This window comes from Aptenodytes patagonicus, chromosome 11, assembly GCF_965638725.1.
Source record: "Aptenodytes patagonicus chromosome 11, bAptPat1.pri.cur, whole genome shotgun sequence".
Classification (NCBI taxonomy): domain Eukaryota; kingdom Metazoa; phylum Chordata; class Aves; order Sphenisciformes; family Spheniscidae; genus Aptenodytes; species Aptenodytes patagonicus.
Window position 1 is genome coordinate 20,760,866 of NC_134959.1, and position 17,321 is coordinate 20,778,186.

Sequence of the window (17,321 nt, forward strand, 5' to 3'; positions counted from 1 at the left end):
TTCTGACTGCTGAGGTAACGCTGCTAATGTGTGTTCACTGAAACCGTTCAGAAACAAATGCTTACAAGCTTCAAACTGAACATTTTAATTTTGGAAGTTTCATAAAGCCTGCCAGAAGTTGACCAAGTACTAACAAGCTAACAGGAAAGAACTGTCAAATGTTAATCAAATCTTCAGTGCCGAGGTCCTTTGTTGATTAAATCCTTGCCACAGTCAGATAACCACATTTGCACGTAGCATACGGAATAAAATACTTATCTTTAAGGGAGAAAGGTTGGTTCAGTCTTTAAATAATGTAGCGCAACTTTATTCATTTTTCTACTAAGAATGACAAATTAGGTAGGTTGTTGTGACCAGTTGTCTTCTGGGGTAAGAACTGAGATAGCACAGCAAATCACTTCATGCAAACATCCATCAGAATTAAGCTGGAAATGACTTGTGGTCTTTTGAGTCAAAGTGGTTTTCAGTCTAACTTAAAAATGCATTACTTCACTGCCTGGTTCTGCAGAAATCTGATTTGATCCATTAGCTCTTACCATTTTAATACCAATTCTGAAGAAGGATCAGTATTGACGCATAGCTTGTGTGCCTGAAATGAGTAGGTAATCATTATCCAATGAAAACATGCCCCGAAAATATGCCACAGTTTAGGGAGGGTGATGCGAGGGCACGATTTATGTGGGAATCCAACTGCAAGTAAGTACATTTTCAGTGTTTCTGAAAGACCACTAGAAACAGTTTTCCCGTTTTTTCCAGTTCCATCTCTTCTGTTTTGTTGTCATAATTGCTTTATCCTCCCTCCTGTTTCTTGTAATGGCTTTGAAATCTTAGTTGGATTTGATTTCTAACTTCTTTTCTTCATTTGCGTCCATCTCTGTTAAAACACAGTAACAGAGCAGCTGCATGTTTCGTGTGACTGCACCTGCATAGGAAATTGAAGATAAATCAGAAGAATAGCCACCTATCTCAACGCTAATTACACAACAGGCATCTGACTAATGAAAGTTAGTTGTCAAGAATACTGCCTCACCTCTCTTAAGGGAAACAAGCAATAAAAGTTAATACAGAAAGTGTCTTCCACTCAATTTTTTTAAACAGATAATGTTTTAAATTGTTCTGTTGATATCCTAGGGTGTTTTTCTTCTTAGGCACCCCACCAAGTAACGGAAGTAAAATCTTTTTTCTCTATAATTAAGAGTGTAGAATTGGTAGAATAAAAAAATAAAACAAGAACTTAAAATAGCACACAGGAAAGTGACAAGATTACTGAGTGTTTACATATTCACTAGCTGCTGCAGCACCACATCCTGTTGCGTTCCAAGACTATGCTATAAACTCACATAGTAAGTGACAACAGTGTACTGCTGCAGAGAAACATATGATTTAACTGCAGCAATTCAACAGAAGGCAAAATTCCATCTGTCACTGACATAAAATCTATCCATCTTCAAACAACTGATTCAGTAAAGCAAGACAGTTAGCTTGCATTACCAAGAATGTCCAGCCCTTTTACGGTCATCAACCTTGCTTAAGAAAAAGACTTTTCATGTGCTTGATTAAAGAGAAATGCGTAAAAACTGAGGACAAAATCTGTAGGAAGTGGATGGTCTTTGAAATATACAGTAAATAAAATCTTGGTGTAAAAACATATACAAAATCAGTATACCCCTTTACTGGGTCTGGCTGGGATGCAGTTAACACTCTTCATAGCAGCCCATATGGTGCTGTGTTTTGGATTTGTGGCTCCAACAGTGTTGGTAACACACCAATGTTTTGGCTATTGCTGAACAGTGTTTGCACAGTATCAAGGCTTTTTTTTCCCCCTCCCACTCTGCCCTCCCCACAACCAGATGGGCAGGAAGTTCAGAGGGGGGATGGCCAGAACAGCTGACCCAAACTAAGTAAAGGGATATAAAGCAATAAAAACTGGGGTAGAGGAAGAAGTGCGTGCATGTGGGAGGGTGTCTTCCAAGGTGGCTGTTGCTTGGAAACTGGTTGCACATTGGTCTGCTTGTGGGAGGTGGTAAGCGATTGCGTTTGCGGCAGCAGGGTTTTTTTCCCCCCTTTGCTTCACTTACTAAACTGTCTTTTTCTTGACCAACAAGTTTTCTCACCTTTGTTCTTCCTGTTCTCTCCCCTATCCTGCTGGGGGGTGCTGGTGAGCAAGCGGCTCTGTGGGTACTTAGCTGCTGGCTGGGGTCAACTGACCACAACCCTTTTCATCAACAAACCAAGATTCACTTATTTAATTTTCCTCTTTCCTAACAACATCTCCATCTACAAAGAAACTTACCTAAAATCTTGTTGATAAACTGAGGTCTCCTTGATGCAGGTAAATAGACTCCCAAGAAAAACACTGGAATTCCAGATAAAGCAATGGCAATTCCAATCAATGAATTTATAGTGTCGCTATAGAGTGGCACTACCACCAGAAATACTGTGCATATACAGAATATTATTGGGAAAGCCACACTCAGCTGGAGATGGAAAAAAACAGAACAGAATGTTACTGAAATATTTGTTGTCTACAGTTACAAATGTTTTGGTGAGAATTACAGACTTTTCTCTCTCAACTCCACTTTGTGGAATTATCTGCTCTTTGTCTTATACATCTGGCTATTTGGAACCATAAGCAAATAGCAGAATAATTCTTGAACAGAACTGCTGTTAAAAATTGCAGAAGTAATCAAGTATGGTAACTCTGCTGTGTTGAAAGAAACTGTATAACAGTATGAAGTGTTTTTAGACAAATCCAATAAATCCGAGGAAACAAGAATGACATTTTCATGTAGCATATCAACTTTAAGTATGAGAAGATGGTAAGAGGATCAGATATTGAACTGAAACACCATCACAGCTACACATGGTCCCCACTGACAGAATTAATTAACTTAAGCTTTCCTAATTTGATATTTCTAATCCAAGAAAAAAGGCTAACTACTATGTTAGCCTATTGAGACATTCTCCATTGACAGAGAGAAGGGCTACTGATTGAACTAACGTACAATAAAAGAGTATATTATTACAATAATAACTTATTCTTATCTAGCAGACAAGCTAGTTTTCATGGTACAACATAAAAATGAAAGCCATGTTTTGTGTCCTGATCAATTTGTAACCTTCAGGCATAACATGTAGGGTCCAGATTTTAGACAGTACTTTTAATTTAGGTGGAAGAGAGGGATTTCAAACAATTCTGTAATAAGTAAATATTACCTTAAGAGGCCTGGGTCGATCTGGTTCCTTCCAACGTAGATATAATTGCCCAGCAATAGACAGACCAACAAAAAACCAGTAACTGAAACTGAAGTAATTAATAAGCTTGAAGACATCTTCCACAGCCAGGTAAATAAGGGTCATAGCACACTGTCAGAAAAGAACAGGAGTGAGATGAACAACAGAAGTTTGAAACTTATTGTTTATGCTGCTTTTTGCATGAAAGTAACACCTTTTACTCCTTGCTGTTTGGCATGCCTCTCAAAATTAACTCTTTCAGAAACCACCTCAATGACAGTAAATCTGAAGTTCTCTCCTGTGCTTTTTTGAAGTCTACCTTTAAATAATTCATATAGTCACATCTGAACAGCTGAAAAGAAAAGCAGTAATAACTTACGTTGAACAGCAGAGCTGGCACAGGTGTGAACCTCCCTATGTGGATCATAGACAACAGATCAGGAAGGTGACCTTCCCTAGAGCCTACAAAAAATAGCCTGAAAAACACGTATCAGAAAACAGATGTTGAGGCCACAGGTGAGAGAGAATGTATTACAGAAAATCAAACAACAATACCAGTCAAAATAAGTATTTACACCACTGAATTTCCATCCTTCAAACTGAAACATGGATTCAACCCTTCCAGTAAAGATGTACTGTACAACAACCATTAGAAGATATAGAAGCTATTAGAAACATGCTGTTAACACCCATTTTTAGAAAACAATCCTACAGGTAAAATAGAAAATATCTACAGTAACTGAAATAAATTTCTATTTTTTAAAAAAATTCTAAAAGCTAGCACTGAAAACATTCCAGCTTATAGCAGAACAGTTTTCAATGCCAACCAGAAGAGATCACCAGGTCTCTAAAAAGAGGTCACTCAACCACATGCTCAAAAAACAAACACACATAATTTTATTATCAACTGCAAATTGTTCTATATTGACTGCTTCACCAGATCATGTTCATATTTGTTCTCAGTACACAGGCATTGCACATACATTCAATGGGCAGGAAGGATGTTAAAATGCCTGAATAAAGCTATTTACAACTTTCACTAGTCACATCCATAATCGGTGCTCAGAGGAAAGCTTCTATACTGTACCCTAAGCTTTTTGACTGCAGCTTAATAGCAGTAGCAACTTTTAAAACTTTTTACTTGGAAGAAAACTTAAAGATACTGATTTTAAAAAGTCAGTAAGTTTTAAGCAAATACATTTGAAAACAAGAATTTGCTAGAATTACCGTACCAAGTAAAATGGAAGATAACTCAATCCCAATAATCAGAAGGCCTGAGGACTCACCACACAGACAACATTCATTTGATCTTTAACTGTACTGTGCATACAGCTAGGAACACTTTGGGGAAGTAAGGCAGTGTTAAGGGTGTATGTACACACACAGAGGTTTATTTAGGTCTGTTATTTTATTGTGGCTATTCATTATAGGTTTGGTTACAAAAGTATTTTTGCCACTCATAATAGATGAGCATAACAGTAACATGTAAAAATACTTATGAACATTTGTCAAACAGAAAGAGATATGCACTACCTTGATGATGCTAGAATTGAAGCATTAAGTCCACCAAAACAAGAAAAGGCTACAGCAATGGGAATTGTCCAGCTGAAGATACCAAACACCTGGTCAGCAAATGTCTAATGAAAGGGAACAGAAAAAGGAAACATGAAAGCATCTGCAACAAAGCATATGTAAAACAATGACATCAAAGCTTTTGTAATAAGTTTGTGTGGAAAAATAGTATTATAGTAAGGACAATCCATAATGCAGCACAAAGAAGCACACAGCTTTTTTATTTATTTATGGATTCTAAATAAGCACAAACTTCTTTAGCCAAGCACCTGAACTCACATTTTCTGCTCACAAAATTAATGCTCACAAAGGAAAACAAAACGTTTTTAGAATTTTCTCACCAATCCTCATACCTTTTATTATCTAACTGAACTACAGAACTCAAGTGTAACATAGTGACTACAGAGAATAAAGGACAAAAATATCATTACATATCCAAAAAGGGAAGTGCCATATTGCAGATGATAAACACAGCCACCATCACACCTACTGTTTATAGAGACTATTCTAGGAGTCTATTATATTTTCCTTCTTTTTCAATTTTCTAAGCAACATCATCTTTTCCTTTAGCTCCACCAGCAGGGCCTCTGGGCTCTACCCTCACAACATGGCAAACGACAGACCAAGTATCTTATTAGCATTCATTTGTTAATGTTGCTAGACAATACTGCAGGCCAACTGTGGTGACTTTCCATCATAGAGCTCTGAAACCAAGAAGCCAGAAGCATCAAAGTTTCACAGCAAGTGGTAAGAGTCATCGATTGCCAGTGATCTGGGACCTATAATGAAAATGGGTAATAATAATTTGCAAGATATTGTCCTGGTCAATTCTGTGCAGCCTCCTGGATGGAGAAAAAAGGGAGAAAGACTTAGAATATCAGGCAACATGTTTGAAAGATCAAGAAATTTAACACATTAAAACTGACAGCTATTCTAAATCCCATCTCGGTCTGAGCATTGTACATGTCTGAACATTAGCATACTTGGAGTTAAGCAGAAATCCACTCATGCTGTGTTCAGAGGACGTGGGTGGAAGCCTTCCTATCCCAATTCTACCTACTGATAGCTAAATTACTTCCATGATTTCTTTTACAGAAGCAAACTAACAGTGATGGTAGCAAAAGGATCATGTCTACATTAGACAGCATGAAATCACTATTTATAGAAACAGAAAGGTATATACTTATGTATAAGTGGTATTCAAACAAACCCCAAAGATTTTGTGGGCATTAGAACATTTTACACCTCAGCAGGTAGCAGTAATCTAAACCTTTTTATGAGCTGTTCTCTAAATCACTTTCTTAGCTCTCTTGCTTTATCAATTTCAAGATCCTCAGACATAAAAAGCATATATACTAGTTCGGCTTTCTGCAGGTCTGTCTTTTCTATTGCAGAAATTTTCTTCAGTTTTTAATATTTTAGTATTTTGAAACACCTCCCCCTTGACCTCTCCTTTAAACTATTGGTCTTCACTATAACATTTATGAGCTAAGAAGTTCAATCAAAGTGGATTAACATTCAGAACTGGCCTTTGTTTGTAGCATATAAAATTATCTGGATTTAACAGTGGTCAAATTTTGATTTAATTACTTCAGGAAGAAGATCACCAAAAGCAGTGCATTACGATCTGTTTTCTGAATGTTTCTGTAGGTCAAAAAAGCCTAAATGACTTAATACAGATTTTTTTTCATGAAACGAGTGATTGATTTTCATGAGGCAAAACCCTGCATATAATGTCAACCTTTAAACCATAAAATGCAGAAAAATTTACTGACATAAAACAAAGCTTGGCCGGTTAAAGTTTCCTGTTCTTTGTCTGGGTTGACAAAGTGCTTTGTTCAGCAGGTTATCCAGGTTAAGGTTCAGAATCCAACTCTGCTTAGCTGTACACCATCATCTACACTAAAAAGCAAAATTTATTCAAGCCTTTTGTGTAATTTAGTTGAGCCTCAACAAAGGCAGATAGGATTTCCTGCTGCTAAGGGACAATGCAAAAGCATATAATCACTTCAATGGGAACCTTGCCAAAAGGTTCAAAGTCAATGCATTAGCTGTGTTAGTCACCCTGATTCTTACTAAAGCACATCTCTTCCTGAGCTCTTTTAGTTTATACATATTAGTATAGCTTCCCTCAAAATGGAGCTTCAACACAGGGGTGGAAAAATGCACACACACAGATTCCCGCAGAAATTATAAAAATTAACATGAGAAAAGTATAAAAGAACTAATCCACGTATGAATTCTATTTCATGCTGAAATCAGAACATCGATTTAGCAAAAGACCATGCCATAAGAAATGCATTCTGTATACCACGGATTACCCATTTTCAGTCAATTGAAACTGAACAAGCAACAATTAATTTACATTATTGTATATAAAAGATTTCTGCTGCTCAAGAATAAATAACTACTAGAACCCACAGTGCTTCTCTCAGATCCTTATTGGATCTAAATGCAGCTCTGAGAAACCTGGTCTCCCAAAGCAGAACGTAATTCATAATGATCCCGTGAATGAATTAAGACAACTTCTCCAGAACAAGTAAGAATGAGGACAAGATGAAAATTCTAATAGGCAATTGTTGTAATATTTTAAAGGATGATTTAAACCTGGACTGCTGATTTCTGAAGCCAAACAGCAAGTGAAATTATTAGACACCAAACTTAAAACTGCTAGAGGATTTTTGTTTAAATATACAAAGCTAAGATACAGAACTCACTCAACAAGATGTTAGAGAATTAAGATGTTTAGTAAGGTTGCCTAAAGGATAAGCACTTAGGTAAGTAATATTAACAGCTAAAGTTAAAGAAGAGAGAGAAAAATGTATGAATGTAATCTTATGCTGCAGGATGCAAAGTAGCTAACGTCATTTGGAGAAACTTTTTCCCTCAAAAGGCAGGTTGGCATTTGTTCTTTGCAAGCATTTCCCATTTCCTTTTGAAACACCTAGTAATGGGCCAGTGTGGAATGCCAGATGTGGGACTAACTCAAAGGCCATTTCCATCCTATAATGTATACCCAATCTTTCTAAGATATGCTAATGTTATTTCACACATCCTGGAAAACAGCAATCACTCATATGAGCAGTAAAAACCACAAAGAGTTAAGGCAAAACTATGGTATCACTGCCACAAATTATACACAGATCAAGACGTTATAGATTCAACGTATTCTGGATGCAAGCTATATGATGTATAACAACTGTTGATCCAGCTCAAAGTCAAATAATTAATTTCCCTAGATCTGTATGAGTCAGCCTCTTCAAAAGAGAGAATAACCTAGTGATAGTCTTTACTAAACACTGTCATTTCCAATGTACTTTCTAATGTTGTAGTTGGGATTCCTGAGAGAGCAAAGGGTGGAGCATTAACTTCAAGAGCTTAACTTTTCCGTAAGTGAGGTAAGGGAAAACAGTATTTTAAATGAGAATGATCTGGAAAGTTCAGCTTGGCTTGTGAAGTAGATTTGTCTGCAAAATGATCTTTCAGCAAAAAAAAGTTGAAAGGTACCTGAAGGTTGGCTAAACTTTCTAGTGATAATAACTAGCTTAACATGACAAGCATAGACCCAACTGCCTTTATGCAGGTGTTTTCTGACACGGTTTCACCCGCACTTCCAACATAAAAATCAGCCAAGTTCACGTATTACTCCAAGGACAATAAACACACTTTTATACTTCAGAGTACACATTTATAAATCCTTCAACACTCCCATTTTAACAGATACCAAGAAATGTCTTCTCCAAAGCTGAGCTATACTCTCTTGTGATCAATGACAAAACCAAAGATCTCTACAATGTTTCTTGCAGCAAGTGTTACTGAAGTGTAAGTAAAGTGGCCACAATAAGCATTCAACTGTGTGCATGTCAGAGGGTTATTTTGCATAAGGAAAGAAGGGCAGACAAAAGTGCAAAAAGCAATCAAGTTATCAAGCACATACACCACGTGCACTGTACCAAGAGAAAAAAAAAAGGGGAGGGAGAAGAGTTAGTGGCTGCTTTCTGCTAAAACCGCAATTGTACAATCATGGATCCTCCACAAATAAGCTAGACCTGGGCTCTGATCTGAGCACTTGACCAATTCCACTTCAACTACCACTACTTCTGGGAGTAGTGAAGTGCATTTATAAAAACAAATGAGCTGGCAACAGGGGAAAGAATGGAGCATTTGCAAGGGTATGCGGAGGATGACAGAGGAGCCTACCTGGAGGCAGCTATAGCAGAAGCATTTAGTCCACCATAACAGGAGAAAGCCACCACTATGGGGATGGATTTCTTCTCAGGTTTCTTCTGAGAAAGTCTAAAGAGCAAGAAGGATTAAGAGATTAAATTATCATCTCTGCTATAGTCTGACAAGTCCTGTAGTCCAGACTTGAGCTATAACTGCTTCTAACAGCTAGGAAACAGTAAGAGAATTCAGTGGCTGATACAGCACTTGCAATTACAGATAAAGTCCTTTTATGCCCTCCCGTCCATTGGACATGTAAGATATACATATATACACACACACTGTAGAAAGACACGCACCTGGAATTGTTCCCCTTAGTTCTGTTTTTTTTTTTCCCAAACCATCAACAGGGAATAATAATGAAGGAAGAAGCTTCCAGCCATGCGCTTCTCAGCTGAACTGCCCTCCTTTCGTCATGACTAAAATGTTACATTACTCCCAGAAGAATGGTCAAAAACTGAATTACAGCTTTGTTTCAAGACATGAATGACTGATTTAACTACATTTTATTTTTATCTTGGGTTAGTTTGATCTCATGATCATCAGCTGGTAATTTGTGAATGGTTTGCAAGAACACTTTTTTGTCCTTTTAAAGGTTCAAGCAACAGTTCTATACAAACAGGTTGAACTAAAAGCAGCAGGAGCTGCCCCACATAAAGAGCTGCCACAACAAAATACACAGGACACTGCCTCACACCCAGTAATTCAGGCACACAGACGATTAGAAAGACCCACATTTATGTTACGAATCACAAGATGAGAACCGTTTCATCACACTTAGCTGCACACAAAAAGTGCACTTAGAGGTACACAAAAAATGTCAGACTACACTGAGAGCATATGGAGCTGCAAGCACATGCTAGGCTGGCAAAGCACTAAACAGTACTGATCAGATGGATAAATGCAAAGAGAATGTAGTCTAACATGAATAAGAAACTTATACAAAACTATACCCAAAGATTATGAGGTGTTTCTATTAGGAAGGCTTAAAAGGCATCTACAGAGCCTCTTTATGTAGCTCATTTCAAGATCCTATCGCACATGCGAGCTTTTCCAGGCCCAGTTCTATAACATTCTTACCCTGAAAGTCATATACAGCAGTAAGGAGATTAATATATATGAGCAATCTGACTAGTATCTTGGAAATGCGATTAATTCTGCTTTGACTTTTCTGTTGAGGCAGAGTATACATTCCCACATTACAGGAAGATTTGGCAGTCAGAACTACAGTCTGTTTTCTCAATTTTTAGATTCTCAGGCCTTTAAGGAGCTACTTCCTAAAGGAAACAAAGAAACTATGATTTATGGCAATCAGGAAGCCGCACATGCAAAAAAGCCACTGAGTAGATGAAGTTTTCTTCCACTGCCATAGATTACATTTGCAAGATACTGCATGACATCTGTTCAGTTTGACCAAATTAGATTTAACATCACATATATTAAAGAAAGGAAAGAGAGTGCACATCAACTGAAAACAGAGTCAGAAAATTGTAAGGGTGCAAAAGAAAGCAATTTAAATATTCAGGTTTCCTGTAATTCTTGTTTCAACCACCATTCTGTTGATTGATTCTACTCAGACAGACATAATTATCTCCTTGTATTATTGGCAACGCCTTTTCTTGGAGAAAAAGGTTCCAGTGCAGTGCAAGGTCCAGCATGAAAGTCTCTCTTCATCTTTAGGTTACCCAGTACAATCTTATGGTAAGAGAAACCAGCACCACTCTACTGCATTAACATTATTGCATGTCTACTGCATGTAATGTGTCTTTTCTGCATGGCCCACATTAAGATTACAGATGCCAGCTCCAACAGTAAAACAGTTTCATTCATGTCTTCATGGAGGTGCTGAAGATATTTCATCTAAATCTTCTCAGGTGTTTATCCTGTTCTTAGCATTTTTAATAGCTAGCTGTAGAATAAGGGTTCAATGTTTTCCAAAGCCTCTTATCTTTCTCATATTGAAAATATTATGTAGCACTCTTTCAAGTTCTGGCTCAACTTTTCAGCTTGGCCTCCAAAGCCAGAGAACTTCTGTATAACCAGCAACAGGAGTGCTGCATTGGTAATGAATTACGGCTAGCTCCAAGAAAGAAGGCAAATGACTTACTAAACAGCTGCCTTCTAAAAGCAACTGCCTGTCCCTAATGAAGAGTTCTTCCATTATAAGGTACAGAATGTGCATTTCATCCAAAGGAACCTTACTGGGAGGTACCAGTGCAAGCGAAGAAGGTGGACATGACACTGGCAGCCAAAGACAAGCAGATTTTCCTCTTCAGAAAAGAAGCCAGTGACTGGCCAAATGAAGGAAGAGAAGTAATACCCAAAGAGTCTAAGAGTAACTTAAGAATTTCTGGCTGAATTCAATTAGAACAAAGAGACTCATCATTTGTTAAACTATACAGCAAAGAATAAAAAAATGGCTAAAACACACAGCCTCCCACATTCCTGTTTCATTAAGGGAGAGGGCATGTCGAAGCAAAGCAAGTCTGCTCTAGAATATAAGTACACCAGGGTAAATTGGATTGATCAATGCTGGACTTGCAAGATGGTATGCAAAGATGCAGCTGAAGTCATCTTTATCCCCAATCTACAGACAAAGCTGTACAGCTCCAAGAAAGATGACAGCTGGCTATGCAGGACAACCGTTTGCTTCAACCAGGAATCATTTTTAGCTTTTCCAAGTAAAAGAAGTAAGCTGCCAAATATCACCTATTGTATGAACTCAGTAAAAAACCCCAGACATGACTAAACACAGGAAGCAGGTAACAAGCTATGCACTGGCAGCCAGTATGTTCTTTCCTGTTAGAAGATAAAGCAGCCCAAAATGTGCTTGTGGAGCGAGCTGCCCTCTTCACAAACAAAAAATACAATGGCTTTCTCGGATGCAAAAAAACAGTTGTTCAGTGACAGGGGAAGGTGAGATCAAATAAATAAATAAAAGCAGAAATTTTAAGTGTGTTTGTGCTACAGAGTAACTGCTTCATATGCATAAAACTTAACAGGGTTGTGATGGTTTGTATGAGGAAGTAAAACAGAAGTCAACTGTGAGACTGACAGGAATCTTTGAAAAAGGAAGTGACTTTTAGATGATCAGCAACTGTCTGAAGAGCATTTGCAGAAATAAGCTAGCTGTTGCTATATTACTTAAATTACTTCAACAAAAAAGAGCTTAAAAATTAGTTTCTTAGCCCCAACACTGGGACTATACCACAGTCAAGCTAATACTGAAGTAAAAGAAGGACATTTTATCATTTTGTTTCATATCATCTGTCGTGGTTTAACCCCAGCCAGCAACTAAGCCACACACAGCCGCTTGCTCACTCCGCCCCGGTGGGATGGGGGAGAGAATGGGAAGAGTAAAAGTGAAATAAAGACAGTTTAATAAGTAAAGAAAAAGCCGCGCAAACAAGCAAAGCAAAACAAGGAATTCATTCACTCCTTCCCATCGGCAGGCAGGTGTTCAGCCATCTCCAGGGAAGCAGGGCTCCATCGTGAGTAATGGTTACTTGGGAAGACAAATGCCATCACTGCAAACGTCCCCCCCTTCCTTCTTCTTCCCCCAGCTTTATATGCTCAGCATGACGTCATATGGTGTGGAATATCCCTTTGGTCAGTTGGGGTCAGCTGTCCCGGCTGTGTCCCCGCCCAACCCCTTGTGCACCCCCAGCCTGCTTGCTGGTGGGGTGAGAAGCAGAAAAGGCCTCGACTCTGTGTAAGCACTGCTCAGCAATAACGAAAACATCCCTGTATTATCAACACTGTTTTCAGCACAAATCCAAAACAGAGCCCCATACTAGCTACTGTGAAGAAAATTAACTCTATCCCAGCCAAAACCAGCACATCATTCCTTGGTAAGACTTCTTTCACCTCCCAGCCACCAAAAAAACCAGCATGCATGGTGATGTGCAAAGATACGCTATTACTAGTATTGCTTTTACTTACAACTTTTACTCTCATCATTTCGAAACTGGAAATAGCTTCCCTGCCCTTCCCAACTCAAAGCCTCTTGACTGAAAAGAATAGGAGAAAGCTACTCCATTCCTTCCCAAAATAGCAACAAGGAGAGATTAAATTTAACTGCTGCTTTACTACACAGAAGGTTCTAAAATGCAGCAATATTACTACCATGTTTCTTTAAAAAATCATTATTGCAATTTTCACTCTACAACTACATAGAGGGCAATAAGGAAACTGCAGCAATCTGTATCATTATCACATGTAGAATATGTAAGCAGATCAAAGTGGCTCATTTTCATCAGATTCGTTTTTTGAATGGCTTAATTCTCATCTCCTTTCTTCATTCATCCACTGACCACAATGCCCTAAGTTGTCTTAAAGATTCCACTGAGGATAAAATTCTCTTCCACCACCAGAGAAATTTCACCATGAAGATTTTTATATTTCTGTATTACAGAAGGGTTTTCAAATACCAACCATTACAGTCATTAGCTCTTTTTTTTTTCCCCTATTCACTAGAAAACTATGGGTGCATTACAAGCGTTTTAATTTGGACCACAAGTGCACTTTTGAAGCAACTCTCCCAAGTATTGCTACTTACTGCTTTTTGGTTCACATTGTTTAGCATCGGAGGTAAAAGAAGCTTCCCTTTTAGAACAGGCTAAATTGGAAATGTGCTTCAAGAGCATACCTACTGCACTCCCCTACTGCAATCCAACCACACATAGGCATTCAGTCCACGGGACCTCATTAGAGGTAATCCAAAGTAAAATACCCCTGAAGGATGTGTAGTGTGCATGTCAGGTCCTCAGTGTCAACTGTTCCACTCCACAGACATCTTTCCAGAGGTCCACACTACTTGATAATGTATTAGTAGATCAAGCTTAAAGTTGGTTTCATAAAACTGGACAATTAAATTCATATCAGCAATGAAAAGGAATCTTATAATAAGTCGTGTTAATCTTCAGCTGCACTTTCACCTTGTCATTCTAAAAGGGATATATATAAGTAGTGGCAATCAGAAGACCATTGTTTGCCAGCTGATGAGACATCTCAGCAAAAATGCCTTTAGATAGAACATTAGTTAAACTTTTAAGTGCAAGTATTTGGCAATCCTGAGATCTAGTGAAAAAGCACAGCTCTAGACTTCCAAAGTCATTAATTCGGTTAAGTTTCATTAAAACTAGCACAAGAAGTAAATCCCCTAATAACTTTGGAAATCGCAAACATATTTTTTCATTCTTATCCTGGTCGCCCAAAATCTCTGTGTGCAATTAGATTGACTAAGGATTTATACCATTCTTAAGTCTTCCTTTTTTCTCCTCCATATCCAGATGTATCCTATACTAGAGGGGAAGACCTGATCTGTCCAGTTCTGAGAATTACAATTTCATGTAAAATTACACAGCATGTGTACAAACATAAATGCATATACACACAAAAAAATAAATATATACTCACTTTTGGTCAAGAACAATGTCAAAGAACAACTAAATAAAGAGTATATATACACACAAAAAAATAAATATATACTCACTTTTGGTCAAGAACAATGTCAAAGAACAACTAAATAAAGAGTATATAAAATCATAAAAATTTAGGCCTGGGTTTCACATGTGTAGTAAGGTTCAGGCATCCGTCATCCATCCTTTATCTGGCCACCCACTGCTGCTGCAGTACTACCACTTGCTGCGTACAGCAACATAGATTGGACAGGCCCACAGTGAATCTTTCCCCCAACCTACCAGGGTAGATCAGTTATCCTGATCCCATTCACCAAATGGCTGTATAAACCTCTGTTATGACAAAGGCCAGGAGCAATAAAGTAGGCACAGAATACTCTTAGGGGATAGGCTGGATTGCAGAATTTGATTGCTGTCAAAGGAGTGTATTTTCCAAGTCTTTGTTAGAAAAAAACAATAGTGTATTGCTTTACAGAAGTCAGGACGGACAGTGGACTGTATATTGGCTTTTAATTTTGTCTGGATTAATTAATTCTATACAAGAATTAGAATTCCATTATGAGTCACTGGAAGGTACTTTATATGGGATACCATAGCCTACAACAGAAATAAATATTCCTGGAGATTTTATTACCCCTCAGCATATGCTGATTCAAAATTAAGTATTTTCTGTCCTTGTCTTGTTTTGTTTCATTCTGAAGCATTTTGCCAAGTTTTTCTACAATATATTTTATGACTTTTGTATTTCCATATTCCAACTAAAAAGAGGCAAAGAATTAAAATTTATTTACTTTCAATACATTTTTAAATAAACACCTGCATAATTGCATTTGAAGTAACAAGTTACAGCCCACATTTACCATAAACTATTTTGAAAGCTTACATTAAATATAAATATTTCTCAAGTTTGAAAGAAAGTCAAGTAAATGCTTTTGCGGAACCATCTGCCTAAATACCTGAAACAAGAGTTTGCTGATTTGCTAAGCCAGTTTTTAATGATAATAATCCTCTGTGGGAACAGAGTGAATACTTTCTTCATTTTGATGTATTTAAAACTCTCTGTCCATTGTCTAACTATTTAAATTTTAGAAGCCAATTGGGAATCTAAAAGGGAGGAAAGCTTTTTATTTTCCTCCAATTTAAATAACCAAAAAGAAGATTAAATTTTCCTAGTCTCAAGTCTAAAGGGTATAGTAACTAGAACTATCCAATTAATTTACTAGCTACACGGCAAAGAAAACCCTTCACTTTTGTTTAATGATTAGCTTTAAGTATCAAACATGTTTTGACCAACTTTTACTTTAAGAAGCTTATATATTTTAATTGGATTTAAACTTCCATCCATATACAAAAATAATGAATTTCAAAATATTAAAAGTTGTTGGAATTAATACAGCGCTGGGAAGACAGTGATTTAAGTTATTACAAAGGATATATAAAGCTAAACTTTGTCATAGCTGAGCTGCAACACATCCATTTACAGATATGCATTGCACCAATTATTAGCTCAATAGAATGTAGCTCAGTGCAACACTGTTCTGCGTACCGCTCCAGCTTTCTAAATACTGCAGCATGAAGGAACAGAGAAGACAATTATGTACTAATGAGTCTAATTTACAATCAGCTCAAAGTGCACAAGTCTAATTAGCATCTTTGCAAAATACATTAACAAGATGCATCTGTGCTTGTTTTAATAAATCTGATATTATTATTATACGTGATTTCATTACCTACTTTTCTATTTAAGATTAAATTATTCATGATGAGTTGTTCTGTCCTCCTGTATTCAGTGAAGTACTATAATAAACTAGGGATTTTTCCTGTTTTGTTCCTCAAAATGAAATGCATCCCTAAAAGGTGAAAAGTGAATAATATAGCAAAATACCACATGGTCAACTTACCACTGCCACAGCATCACTAGAAAGAACGGCTTCGATATCCAGCACTGTATAGTAAGCTATATTGGTCATAATATAGATAACAGTCACAATTGGCATAGACACTGCAATAGCCAGTGGCAAGTTCCTGTAACACAAAAAAACCCCAAAACCCACAACCCAGGAAAAAAAATCCATTAATAACAGAATAAACTTATTTATTTGCATCCTTTACCTTAGCGATAAAAGGTATGAAGACAGTATAAAGATTTCAAAATAGGTATCTCTGAAGAGTTTGGTTTCTTTTAAAACTAGAAATTGTAATACAGAATACTGGAAAAAAAATCTCATTTTTTGCAATAACTTAAAACCTAAATTATATGTAGAAAGGGATTCTATGCAACTGCTTTTCAAGTACCGTAACTTCAGGGTTTCCAGATCAGTAATAACAGCCTTCAAATTTACATGCTTTAAATTATTTCCTACTGGCCCTGTTAATTACCACAACTAGAACCCAAAGGGGCAGAGCTCTGAGTCACCACACTCATTATCCCGGGGGAATGCTGCTGTTCTTCTAGCACTCACTTCTAGAACTGATGTAGGGAGATCCACTAAACCAAACCCAACCCCTGGTCTTCTCATCTGCACTCATCACTGCAGAGAACAAACTAATTGGGCTGCGTAACTGCAGAAAGTAGAGATGCAGAGGACAGATCCAAAATTGCTGCACAGCTATGAATCTCTGGATGTGGTGTATCTTACTAGCAAACACATGTCTAGAAAGTAATACAAAAAAAGTCTGGAGTAACATGAAAACACTGCAAACCTCTAGATGTAAACAGGTAAGATCTAATTTAAAGCTGAGATAAACTCACAGCCCTGAGTCTGCAGCTCCACAGGGAGAAACTCTGCAGAGCAGAAGCAGAAGCAAACTTTTAATCTTAGGCTTTGGCTTTTCTCAGCCTTATTCTTTCCCCAAAGCTTGCAGGGATAT

The 17,321-nt window shown here is 37.4% G+C and overlaps 1 protein-coding gene across 10 annotated transcripts in view; it reads right to left on the bottom strand.

The window, feature by feature from the left end:
* Window positions 1-69: 69 nt before the first annotated feature.
* Window positions 70-17,321, bottom strand: part of SLC7A6 (solute carrier family 7 member 6) — a 31,745-nt gene continuing 14,493 nt past the window's right edge. For all 10 annotated transcript variants that reach the window (XM_076349359.1, XM_076349353.1, XM_076349356.1 and 7 more), the window contains 6 exons: window positions 16,352-16,475; window positions 4,768-4,871; window positions 3,614-3,710; window positions 3,217-3,366; window positions 2,294-2,477; window positions 70-922 (listed from right to left, as the gene is read on the bottom strand). In XM_076349359.1, coding sequence (XP_076205474.1) covers window positions 828-922; window positions 2,294-2,477; window positions 3,217-3,366; window positions 3,614-3,710; window positions 4,768-4,871; window positions 16,352-16,475 — 754 coding nt within the window. In that variant the 3' untranslated portion in view covers window positions 70-827. The remainder of the gene's footprint in view (window positions 923-2,293; window positions 2,478-3,216; window positions 3,367-3,613; window positions 3,711-4,767; window positions 4,872-16,351; window positions 16,476-17,321) is intronic.